The sequence below is a fragment of the Natrix helvetica genome (assembly GCF_964273705.1).
Source record: "Natrix helvetica genome assembly, chromosome: W".
Classification (NCBI taxonomy): Eukaryota; Metazoa; Chordata; class Lepidosauria; order Squamata; family Natricidae; genus Natrix; species Natrix helvetica.
This window is the reverse complement of record NC_138555.1, coordinates 14,591,531-14,604,150: the sequence shown is the minus strand read 5'-3', so window position 1 is coordinate 14,604,150 and position 12,620 is coordinate 14,591,531. Positions and strand designations below refer to the sequence as shown.

The 12,620-nt window shown below is 41.9% G+C and overlaps 1 protein-coding gene across 2 annotated transcripts in view; it reads left to right on the top strand.

Moving 5' to 3' along the window:
• LOC309400390 (histone-lysine N-methyltransferase SETD1A-like) overlaps nt 1–12,620 on the top strand; it is a 45,270-nt gene that overhangs the window by 5,551 nt on the left and 27,099 nt on the right. For both annotated transcript variants that reach the window (XM_081968850.1, XM_081968851.1), the window contains exons 3-8: nt 430–582; nt 8,603–8,698; nt 9,434–9,704; nt 9,787–9,893; nt 11,029–11,246; nt 11,380–12,403. In XM_081968850.1, the coding sequence (XP_081824976.1) occupies nt 445–582; nt 8,603–8,698; nt 9,434–9,704; nt 9,787–9,893; nt 11,029–11,246; nt 11,380–12,403 (1,854 nt within the window). In that variant the 5' untranslated portion in view covers nt 430–444. The remainder of the gene's footprint in view (nt 1–429; nt 583–8,602; nt 8,699–9,433; nt 9,705–9,786; nt 9,894–11,028; nt 11,247–11,379; nt 12,404–12,620) is intronic.

Here is a 12,620-nt window from a genome sequence, read left to right as displayed (position 1 = left end):
TGGTTTTGGCGAGATTTGGCTCAGTTGAAAAAAAAGGTTGCCCACCACTGTTCTAGTCAAAAGTATTGTCTATCTTGTATTGAGACAATTATGGTAAACTGACCATAGAACGCTAGACAAAGAATATCAAAGTAGGACTTTACATTTAGTAACATTATTCAGGGGAAGAGTGAGCAGGTACATTAACCAGGCCTTATAACTTAGGCTATGCTAAACAGAACTTGAAATAGATGCAGGAGAAATTTTGTGAGCAGATTGTTTCACTGTGCTTAATATTAAAACTGGTTCCTTTATATACAGAAAGATGTCCTTAGATAGTGATTCTGAGTATGAAAGGTGGATGGCAGTAGAATCTCTCATTGAAATTACTTCTGCTGGAAATGAACATGTGATTTAATATATTCCTTTTATTCCATGTGCATCCTGCAGTGTAAATGAGTCAGAATGGATCTGGAAGGTGGGGGTGACTTCCAGAAAACCCCTAACTTCCAGTGGAGAAACTACAAGCTCATTGTTGATCCTATGCTTAAGGATGGTCCGCACAAGATCTACCGCTATGATGGAGTGCATTTTAGCATTAATGTAAGTGGATAGTATTGGATTTTTAATTTTTTTTTTACTAAATTGTAAAGCATGTGAGTCATTCAGGATGGATGGTCTAATGTTTGGTAATATCTCTAGGTCCTCTTTTATCTTTTCTAGATTTTATATATTGCTTCTCCTGTTTTCTTCATGCACTGTATTTTGCTGAGTGTTAACATTTTAGTTCGCTTTCCATCTCTTACATGAGAGCAGATCCAGTGCAGTGTGACACAAATCTTTGGATGAGTCAGCTCTCTATTGATCCTTGTCCAGCTTTTTCATGACTGCCATAGGCTCCTCATTCCATACTGTTCTTTTTCTGTGTGTGTCATTATACATTTAGATTATGTAAATTAGCTAATGCAAGAACCTGAGTACTTTCCATAGTTTTCAAAAGGGCCGTTGCCAAAAATTCTGATATTTCCTTCTGTCATATTGAGGTTGGCTTGTAGGAACATTATCTACACTCCACCACTTGCCAATTTTGATAATGTTTTGTACTATCTTGCATGCACTAGATTTTTGCTGTGAAACTTGACTAGACCTTGTGTGTTGTCTCTGATAAAGAGACCTTTGGTTCATTTGAACCTGTTGATGTTCTAGGAATCCAAAAAAGGTAGTGATTTTAGTGAGGGGGAAGGTAGGAGTTGACTGGATTTAGGTAGTGTCTAGGCTTTTGCTTAAATCTCATAGTAGCTAGTGATTTTCTTAGCATGCTCAAGCATTTAACTCCACTGAAATCAGTAGGAGTTTAACTTACTTTCTTTTTCTAACACATGTTGATTATAAGTTTTTCTGTATAGACTATGAAGGCAAACTTTCCAAGAATGTTTCTTGGAAAGTTAGTTTCTATGTACGGTATTTTTCGGAGTATAAAACGCACCTTAGTTTTTGGGGAGGAAAATGGGGAAAAAAATTCTGCCTACCAGGTATTCATTTTTATTCCCATAACACCAGAAAAGCAAGCAAACACAATAGTATAATACAATGAGACTTTTTGCCACTTTTTTTCTTTCCCCAGGCAGCTGGGAAACTCTTAATAAGCTTAACTAGATGTCTGGGCATTCAGCCAAAAGCACTTCACACCTGTAAAAATGTAACAAAGCTGAATCAACAAACCAGCCCAGCACTTGCCTGAAGGAAACCATTGAGAAAACTCAGATAGCCATAGGAAAAATCCCTGCCTTGCCCTTAAAGGGATTATCCCCAAAAGAATCGAAATCATGTAGTCACAGGAACTCTCTGCCTTTCCCTTGAGAGGATTATCTTCCAAAAATAGAAACTGGACAAAGAAGTACCTCTTTTTTTTTTTTCAAAAAGTTTTATTGGTTTTTTAAAACATTTATAAGGAAAAGGGTAAGTGGAATGGTTACAAATTTTGGCAGTTACAAGTGTGGCAGACGCTCCCTCCCTCCAAACTCATAGGTTACATCTAAATATCAAACATTAATACATAATCATAAAAAATCAGCATATTAATTCTAGAAAAAATAATTTTCAATCAGTTTATATAGTTATGATATATAGTCTAGATATAATTTCATTATTACTTTCGGTCTGTTTATAACATTGTGGTTTTCTTATTCATTTTTGTGATCTGAGCTTTCTTGGTGTTGCCCCTTCACCCCCCGCTGGCAGAGCTCCGGCCCCTCCCGTGTCCTGTGTGATCGTTGTGGTATCTTCTGTTTTTTCTAGGTTCGCTTTATTTTTTTCCATAAAGGCCTGTGCCTCTATGGGTGTGTTGATTCTGATTCTTGTCTCCTCCCAGAATATCAGCATACCTTCAGGCATCAACCATCTAAACCACACCCCCTTCTGGTATAGTTTATTCGCCAATTGCGAATAGCTTTTCCTTTTTTCCCTAATTTTTTTGGGAATCTGCTTCAGAATGGTTATCTCCCTGTCGTGCTATGTCAGTGTTTGCCCCCTTTGTACACCCAGAATTTCAACTCTTGTGGTTTTCCTAAGGAATTTAATATGAACCTCCCTGGGTACATTGTGTGTTCTGGCATATGCTGAATTCACTCTATAGACTAGATCTATCTCCCATTCCATCTGCTGTTTATCTTTGTGTATGTATTCAGCTAGAATATTAGTCATAATGTCCCTTATGTTTTCCCCATCTGCTTCTATTACATTTTGAAATCTAAGATAAAAGGACATTCTCTCAAACTCTGTTTTCATTTGTTGGATATCAAGTTCTTTGTTCCCCTTCTGTAAAGCCTCTACCCCCCTTTCGCCTCCGCCACCCCACCCTCCACAAGGTCCAGTCTCTGTGAGTTCTTAAAAATTTGAGCTTGATTCTCTTTAATTTCATCTTTCATTTCCCTTAACTGTTTCTTAATTTCCTCCTGGCCCTGTAAAATTTGTTGAAGCATTTGTTGAAGGTCTATCTCTGTAGTCTTAGGTTGTATCAGTTCTGTTATCTTTGACTGTGTGGCTGGACTGGACATTGCAGACGCTGGAGCAGAAGTGGCAAAGCCAGGCTTTCCAGGAGGTGGTCTTTTTGGAGACATGGTTTATAAAACAAAGAGATCAGTCAGTGTAGGAACTGGGCAGCTGGAGAAGTAGAGCAGGCAGGCGAGTCCAGAAGGCAGAGGATCCAAACAGGTGGGAGTTTCTTTAGTCGCTCTAGCAATAGATGAAAGTTTTTTCTCCAAAGAGTTCAGAAAATAACAATCCACAAGAGATTCCTCTGGGTGACTCGGAGACAAAGACCGGAAGCCTGAATTTTAAAGGTGGAGTCAGGTTTCACAGTTCATGAAGACAACGGAAGTGTGCCATCTTGCCCTGCCAGCTTTGGGCTCAGAGGCATAGAAAATTTTAAAAGTTCAAAAAGTTCTCAGGTCATCAATAAGTTCTGGATCTAAGTCCCATGAAAAGCACTTTTACTGGGGTGAGGCATCGTTAGTTGGCTCTCCCCCCTCCTCCTTCCCCAGGGGGCGAGAGCAGAATTTTAAGCCGCTTGTCCAAGGTGGGGGGGGGAATCCCCCTCCCCTCTAGCCGCTCCTCAAAGAGTAAATCCGAAAGGTTAACTTTTAAAGTTGCTGAAAAGCCTTTCAATTCAAAAGTAAGGGGATGAAGAGAGGAAGCATCTCACCGCACTGCCGCTGCTTCCTTCAGTTTTGCATTCTCCGATCGGCATGGGGCGAGACGCAGGCGCGTCCTCCAAAACCGCTCCCCGGTGCCTAGAGCAAAGCGGAAAAGCCCCCACCAGCCGCCGCCGGTGCCAGAGCCTTCCGCGAGCCGCTCCTTCGGCAGGGCGCCTCTTCGGGGCGTCCTGTGCCCCCCCGAAGACGGGGGAAGCCCACCGAAGAGCGGGAGCGGGCAAAGTCCTTGCCCGTCGCCGTAGCCGCCGGAACCGGAAGTCGACAAAGAAGTACCTCTTAAGGCAGTCTTCAAATCTTTCCTTGTAGGCTTCTCCCAGCTAGAACGAACCCTGGAAATTTTTCCAACAGTATGCTGCAGTAAAAATATTTGAAGCTTTTTTTCAGTCCTAATGAGGTGTTAACAAGCGCACTCGTTAGCACCTCATTAGGGCTGAAAAAAAGCTTCCAAAAAAGCTACATTCGGAGTATAAGACGCACCCAAATTTTCAGCCTCTTGGGGGGGGGGTGTCTTATACTCTGAAAAATACAGTAGTTTAACATTATGAAAAGGGCATTATGATTACGGTTTATGAAAGAGTGCTGGTGTAATACTGAAGGCACAAGGTTCTTGGTAGTTTCCAAGCCTGTTTATTCATAGTCTGTACTGTGTAACAGCAAATGGAGAAGTTCAGGACAACCATATTTTCCTTTCTAATTCAAGCAAGAGACGGGCCCTGAGTTTCATAAATAAGATTCTCTTAGTTTTTAAAGTCCCAATCAATTCTTAATAAGAGCTATCATAAAAGAGAAATGGCTTCCTTTGAAGATATTCTTAGAAATGGGAACAGGCCTTGAAGCACTGTGAAAATCACAGTCCTTGTTTTTTAGTTGCTAATCATACTTACATATTTTCTCTTTTACACACTAAGCCATCCATGATATAATTATTTGTTGATGCTTAACATTGTCTTCTTCAGCATGCTGTTCTTCTAATTTCCTGAAAAGGAAATATTTTGAAATCCCACTGAAATATATAACATATTCCACTGTAATCTGTATCAAATTGAGGTATGCAATTTTTTTCAGTCAAAATATTTGCATCATGAAACATTTAAATATCTGAATGCCAATGACATCTTACTATGAGTTTCCCAGTATTAAAACAAACAGTTCAGGTTGTGAAATAAAGACTAGAACAGTCTACTTTAAGGTCAGTATGGTTTGTTCTGAAATATATAGTGTATCCTAGTATAGGATTGGAATGTTCATTCTGTCTGCCTACCTACCTACCTGCATCAGGGAAGGGACCTTGTAGGTCATCTAATTCAGCCCCCCGCCCAGCAGACCCTACCCCATTTTTGACAGATGGCAGTCCAGGATGGATGGTCCTTCTCTTCACTAGACTAGCTATGCCCAGTTCCTGCAACCGTTCATCGTATGTTTTAGCCTCCAGTCACCTAATCATCTTTGTTGCTCTTCTCTGCACTCTTTCTAGAGTCTCAACATCTGTTTTATAGTGTGGTGACCAAAACTGGATGCAGTACTGTAGGTGTGGTCTTACTAAGGCTTTATAGAGTGGTATTAGTACCTCCTTTGATCTTGATTGTATCCCTCTGTTAATGCAATTTAGGATTGCATTGGCTTTTTTGGCTGCTGCCGCACATTGTTGGCTCATATTTAATTGGTTGTCCACTAAGACTCCAAGATCCCTCTCACAGTTACTGCTATTAAGCCTGGTTTCATCCAGTCTATATGTGTATGTTTGGTTTTTCTTGCCTAAGTGTAAGACTTTACTTTTCTCTACATTGAATGTCATTCTGTTAGATAGGGCCCAGTGTTCAAGTCTGTCGAGATCCATCTGGATCTTGCGCCTATCATCTAAGATGTTGGCTATTCCTGCCAGTTTAGTATCACCTGCAAATTTGGTAAGTTCCCCTTCTATTCACTCATCTAAGTCATTTATGAAGATATTGAAGAGTACTGGGCCTAGGACAGAACCTTGTGGTACCCCACTGCTTACTTCCCTCCATGTAGATGTAGTACCATTAAGGACTACTCATTGAGTATGGTTTGTCAGCCAATTATGAACCCATCTGATGGTGATGCTATCTATCCCACTTTTTTCTAGCTTGCCAAGAAATAGGTTGTGGTCTACTTTGTCGAATGCCTTGCTGAAATCTAAGTATATTATGTCCACAGTATTTCACTGGTCTACTTATTTAGTCACTATGTTGAAGAATGAAATAAGATTGGTTTGGCATGATCTGTTTTTAACAAACTCATGCTGACTTCTAGTTATTACTTTACTCGTTTCTAGGTGTTGGCAGATCTGTTTTTTTATTATCTTTTCCAGTATCTTCCCGGGTATTGAAGTTAGGCTGATTGGTCTGTAATAATAATAATAATAATAATATATTTATTTCTTAGCCGCACCCTCTCCCGAAGGACTCGGGGCGGCGTACAACAAAACATACGAAATAAATATGTACACAAAACAAACATAAAGCAAAAACATACACTGAGACATACACAAGGAGGAGGTCGATTGATAAAAACAATTAAAATACAAAATATAAAACCCCTAAAAATTAAATATAATTAAAATACCCGGTTAAAAACCCGTCAGGAGCGATATGGTTAGATCAAAGTTGAGCCAGGCCAGCTGCTTGGAATAGGTGGGTCTTAAGCTTAATACGGAAGGAGCGGAGGTCAGAGGTATTCCTAATATCCGGGGGGAGGTCATTCCACAGGGCTGGGCCCGCCACAGAGAAGGCTCTACTCCTAGGCGCCGCCCCACGACATTGTCTAGCGGACGGCACCTGGAGGAGCCCCTCTCTGTGCGAGCGAATTGGTCGCAGGGATGTATGGGGCAGAATACGATCCCGCAAGTAACTAGGTCCTAAGCCATGGAGCGCTTTAAAGATAGTTATCAAAACCTTGAAACGCACCCGATGGACCACTGTAGTTTCCTGGGTCTGTTTTTTCCCCCTTTTTTTGAAGATGGGAACCACATCAGCTCTTTTCCAGTCCTCTGGTAGTTCTCCGTTGCTCCAGGAATTTTGGAAGATGTGGTACAGTGGTTCTGAGATGACATCTGCCAGCTCCTTTAGAACTCTGGGATGTAATCCATCAGGTCCTGATGTTTTATATTCATCAAGATCAGACAGGTGTTCTCTTACCATTTTGGGGCTTATTTTAACTTTTATTTCTAGTCTGTCTGTTACAGTTATGTTTTTGGTAGGTTGGACTATTGTTTCTTTTTGCGTGAAGACCGATGCAAAGAATGAGTTAAACAGCTTTGCTTTCTCTCTGCTGCCTGTTACTTCTTTGCCATCTTCTCTCTTTAGTGGACCAACTGTTTCTTTGTTTTATTTTCTTGTTATTCTATCTATCTATCTATCTATCTATCTATCTATCTATCTATCTATCTATCTATCTATCGCTCGATTTTGGAAAAAGTACTGTGGAAGTGTTTAACTCTGAAGCTCAAAACACTTCGAAAAATCAACAGATTGTATTGCACTCAGCATGGGACATTTCACAATTTGTGGTTGAAACATTTTGCACACCCCTAGAATTGGAACACTATTTTCCTTTTTCTAAATTTCATTTCTTCTAATATACTGTGCTTGAAGTTTGATAGAACTCATTTTCTGACAATTCAGTTTTAGATGGTTGTCTGATTTTGCCTGAATGTATTTTTAAAATGCTATTCTACTACTGGATTAGGCAGGAGATAATGTGAATATAGAGTCATATAAATCAAATGCATCTTTAATTTTTCTTAAATTCTTAATGCCAGTTTTAGTTTGGCACTGTACAGCACAAACAAAATCAAAAGAACTCAAAAAAAATCTGCATTCTATAATTCAGAGGGATTTCAGGGGATGCTCTCTCCTTGAAATAAGATGTTACTTGAAGTAGAATGAATGTTCTCTACTATTTGCTTTTTTTTCTTCCTGTACAGAATACTAGTTTCACATTCATGATAGCCTGTGAGGTTTTTGTTTATTAAACATTGCTTTGCCTGGGCATGTCCCCAAGCAGCAGAACTAATAGTAACAAAATAATTTCAGAGACATTGGGAACCTGGAAAGAAAATTATTCCAGAATGATTTTTAAACCTTTTTAAAAATGGGTCATCACAGGGGACTGGAGACTAAAACATATGAAGAACGGTTGCAGGAACTGGGTATGTTTAGCTTAAGAGAAAGAAGGACTAGGGGAGACATGATAGCAGTGTTCCAATATCTCAGGGGTTGCCCCAAAGAAGAGGGAGTCAAACTATTCTCCAAGGCACCTGAGGGTAGAACAAGAAGCAATGGGTGGAAACTAATCAAGGAGAGAAGCAACTTAGAACTGAGGGGAAACTTCCTGACAGTGAGAACAGTTAATCAGTGGAACAGAAGTTGCCTCCAGAAGTTGTGAATGCCCCAACACTGGAAGTCTTTAAGAAGATGTTGGATAGCCATTTGTCTGAAACGGTATAGGGTTTCCTGCCTAGGCAGGGGGTTGGACTAGAAGACCTCCAAGGTACCTTCCAACTCTACTATTGTACTGTATTTGTGACTCCATATACAGGTAGTACTTGACTTACGACCACAATTGTGAACCAAGCTTCCCTCACTAAGTGATATGGTCATTAAGTGAGTCATGCTTGATTGTATGACTTTTTTGCTGCAAATGATATTTATTGATGTGTTGCCCATCTCAGAATAATATTAATCCAGATGGTGTACAAGTTATGTTTATGTTTTAATTGTTTAATGACTTTTAAAGTTTTATTTGTAATTTTGTTTTTATTGTACACCTCCTAGAGTTAGATTTGTGAAATGAGCAACTATATTAATTTGATAAAAATCAAGAAGTACTTAATGCCATTTTGTCAATAAGGCTTTTGAATCACCACTACTTTCTAATATTTTCTCAAGGATTCAGGTCACGCTCCTGTAAAAGTTGTGCAGGATCCGAGACATAGGAAATGGTCCAAAACCAGAGATCTTTCTCTTCCTGTCCCAAAGTTTAAGGTAAGCTACACTTGGTTATAGAGCATTTTTCTCCAGTTCTCTTAAAGCTTCCAGATCCATTAGCACAACACCAAGTATCACACCTGTATTTCTTGGAAATGCATTCTGGGATTTCCTTTCATTTCTAAAGATTTCCTCAGGATAAAGAAGGTTGGAAGATAAGAGTAAGTTGATAGGGAAACTGAGCCCTGCCAGCTTAAACAGTAAGCAGTAAACTGAGCAAGAACAGCAATATGGCTCCCAGGAGGACAGTCCATGTTGTTGCATTTTGTTAGACTTTCTGTATTTCTTTTGGATGCATTTTGGTAAAATATCAATGGATAATAAATGTGTGCTTCAGCTATAAAAAATAGAAGAAGAAGAGAGTCTTTCAAAGAAGTACAGGATATCTTCAGAAGCTGTAAATAAAGGATATCCAAAGTGTGTCGGTGTATATAAAAGTGTCCATTTTAGTTTTGGAAATTACTGCCAGGGAAATGGTAATAAATTGTACTTGAAATAATATGATCAGGGATTTAAATGGAGAAATATCTGCTTCATCTACTTCAAGGGCCAGAGACCTGGACCCAGCTGGTCAAAGTTCAGTCCAGCAGAACTGTGATTTCCAAGTCTATCCTTATCACTATTCTTTAGAAATTTGCCAACTGCCAGTATTTTCTTAATTACTGGTATGTAACTTAACTGGAGGTTGATTTTAGCTTCCTCATCGCATCTTCCCTTCTGTCATTGCTGCAGCTAGATGAGTACTATGTGGGCCAGTTCCCTCTGAAGGAGGTGACTTTTGCCCGGCTCAATGATAACATCAAGGAATCCTTTCTCTGTGAGATGTGCAAAAAGTATGGCGACATTGAGGAGATTGAGATTCTGTATAATCCAAAGAATGGCAAGCACCTGGGTCTGGCCAAGGTGCTCTTCACCAGCACAAGGGGGGCGAAGGAGACAGTCAAGAACCTGCACAACACTTCAGTCATGGGCAATATCGTTCATGCCCAGCTTGACATCAAAGGTAATGACCTTCCTTTAGTTGCTCTCCTAATTTAGTGTCATCACCCTGATTTTGAATGGCAACTGCTTTTTTGTTTTTACAGGTCAACAACGTATGAAATACTATGAACTGATTGTGAATGGATCTTTCACACCCCAGACTGTCCCAACTGGAAGCAAAATGCTGAATGAGAAGTTCTCAACTGATTCGGTAACTTTAGAGACTTATTTGAATCTACTGGATTAGTTTAGGTGCCCCTTTTTCTTCACAAGTTCTCCCCTGTAGGTTTTCTTCTCTGTTTAAGACTTTGTCATGACCCCGTCGGAGTCTGACTCTGCAGCACAAGAACTGACAGTGAGTGAGAGGGCAGCTCAGTTGGCCTTGGAGGAAACTGGGGAAGGGCAGAGTCAGTCCAGGCAAGGCTGTTCGGAATTAGTCAGGCCTGCAGGCAGGGAGGAGAGACAGAGCTCAGACGAGCAAGAACCACCCCCTCCTGATGCAAGGGCTCGGAGAGTGCAGAGAAGGTGTGACCAGTGCAGACGGAGCAGGCCATTCGTGAGGAGAGTGCCCCGCCCAGCTTTACCTGGGGAATGAGACTTAAGGAGATGCCATGGGGAGGGGCATTTGTTGGGAACAAACGCTGAATTCCTGAAGTGTTGTGTGCCCACGTTTGAACTTGCCAAGAGTCCTTGCATTCCTTGTTGGCATTCTGGACTAATTATCTGGATCTTTTTCTCCCTGAACTCCTTGCTTTGATCTTGTTTTGACAAATACATTGGGATTTGTTGCCGAGCAGCCTTGGTGCAGACAGAGCTGGGCTGGACTAATTGCAGCCAGAGGCTGCTTGAGGTTTGTGGGGGGGTTGGTTCTCCCTCTGCTCTGGAACTTGCCAGAAACGTGGGAGCGTTCGGGGAGATTTGGAGCAATAAAGGGGCCCATTTGAACTGCCAGCTCTTTGTGTTATCTCTGCCGTGCCCTGGGTCATCACAGACCTGCTTCATTGTTTGATCACCCAGTAAGAGAGAATTTCTTACTAACTTCTGCATTCTTGATACAGCTAGGATACTGCTCCCTTCCCTCTGCTGAACTGCATTCATTGCCTACCTGCAACTCTCCTGTGTCCTATAGGTAGTAGCTGATGCCTTGCTTTAGGCAGCTGAGTCTTCAGTTTTACCATTTGTGCACTTGTGAAGTAGCTGAGCTAAGAAAATGTTACGTGTCATCTAAGAAAGATGCTTACCTATTAGGCAGTGTGGCTTGAGCCACTTGGCTTTGCATGGCACATGAATTTTAGCTCTGAGCAAGAAGTGATATCAAGCAATTGTCAACATTATTCTTTTTACAGTCAGAGTCTCGAAGACACCATTCAGCCAATTCGTTGTACCCGAGTAATGCAATGCCTTCAACGCCTGGCAACGGCACCCCTTGTTCTCAGGACACTCCATACACCAGTGGCCGACAAGACACACCTTCTTATGGCCAGTATACACCACAGTCCCAGGGAACTCCATATACCCCTCGGGGAGGAACACCATATTCACAGGATTCTGCCTATTCTAGCAGGTAAGGATTTCTCCCGCCCCCATTTGAGACAAGATTTGGGGAAATGATCTTAAATAATATATGAGCCAGTTCATTGGGGGCAGAAAAGTTGGGCAAGTGTTTATGGAACTGCTTCTTTCTTTTCCTCTCCAAGGCAAGGGACCTCAGGCTACTCAAGCTACCAGCCAGAGTCAATGTCATACAAATCCTCTCGGCATGAGAACAGCTTTTCAGACTCGTACTTCCGCCGGCACTATACTTCATCCACATCATCTTCTTCATCTTCCTCCACTCACTACCGCAGCAATGACCAGCACTACTCCCCTTACAGTCAGCAGTTTGGTGGTGGTGGCAGCAGCAGCAGTAGTGTGGCCACAACCAGTAGTAGCCGATATCCGCGCCTCTCATCCACCTCAGGGCGATCTTCCTCCTCTTATCGCTCTCACCCAAGAGAGGACTCTGGCTTCCATTCCCAACACAGAGAACGTTCTCAACGGGATGATCCTACTCTTTCATCCACAGTCACCACCACTACTCCTTCCACCTGTGTTGTCGCTGCAGTTTGCTCCTCAACTGTGACAACGGCATCAGAAAGCATTAATTTCCAGAACAGTCATGGTTTTCTCCAACAGAGTGTGGAACATTTCCCAGCACCCAGTGTGCTCTACCCATCTTACACAGCCACCCCAGAGCCCTTCTCTGTGCCTGCAGAATCCCACGCTGTGGATCAGGATTACCGGCTGCTCCCCACGGCAGAAACATTTGCAGCCAACTCCCTGCCTCCCACAGAATTTCTTGCTCAGGAAACTAAAGAGAACATCAGTCCAGCAGTGACCATAGCCCCAGGGATTGATGACCGATCTCATTCTACTGCTGTGCAGACCTCACCATCCCGATCTGGTTCCCCTGCTCCTGAGACTACCAATGAGAGTGTTCCCTTTGCTCAGCACAGCAGCTTGGACTCCCGCATTGAGATGCTGCTGAAGGAGCAGCGGTCCAAGTTTTCTTTTCTCAATTCAGACACCGAAGAGGAAGAGGAAGAGAAAGGGGGGGGCAAGGAAGCAGAGCCACATGGCCCCTGCACCCCACCACCACCTGTTCCAGTCAGCTTTGAAGATGTGCCAGCTGTGGATGTGGCAGCAGGAGACGAATCCCCGAAAGCTATTGGGCAAGACAGAGTAAGTTTTCAGGATTTGGAATCTGCTTTTTGTTTTGTTTAATAGAATTGATGTGAGTGGTTCTCTGTTGGCAGTCTCTGAACAAGCAACCTTCTAGGGCAGAACAGGACCATTCACGCAGAAGAATGTTTCAGGGCTGATGTCTAACGAAGCTTGCTAAAGTACAGTGTTTCTTTTAAGGATCGAGGGTAAAACCCCTAAATAGGCCTGAAAAAAT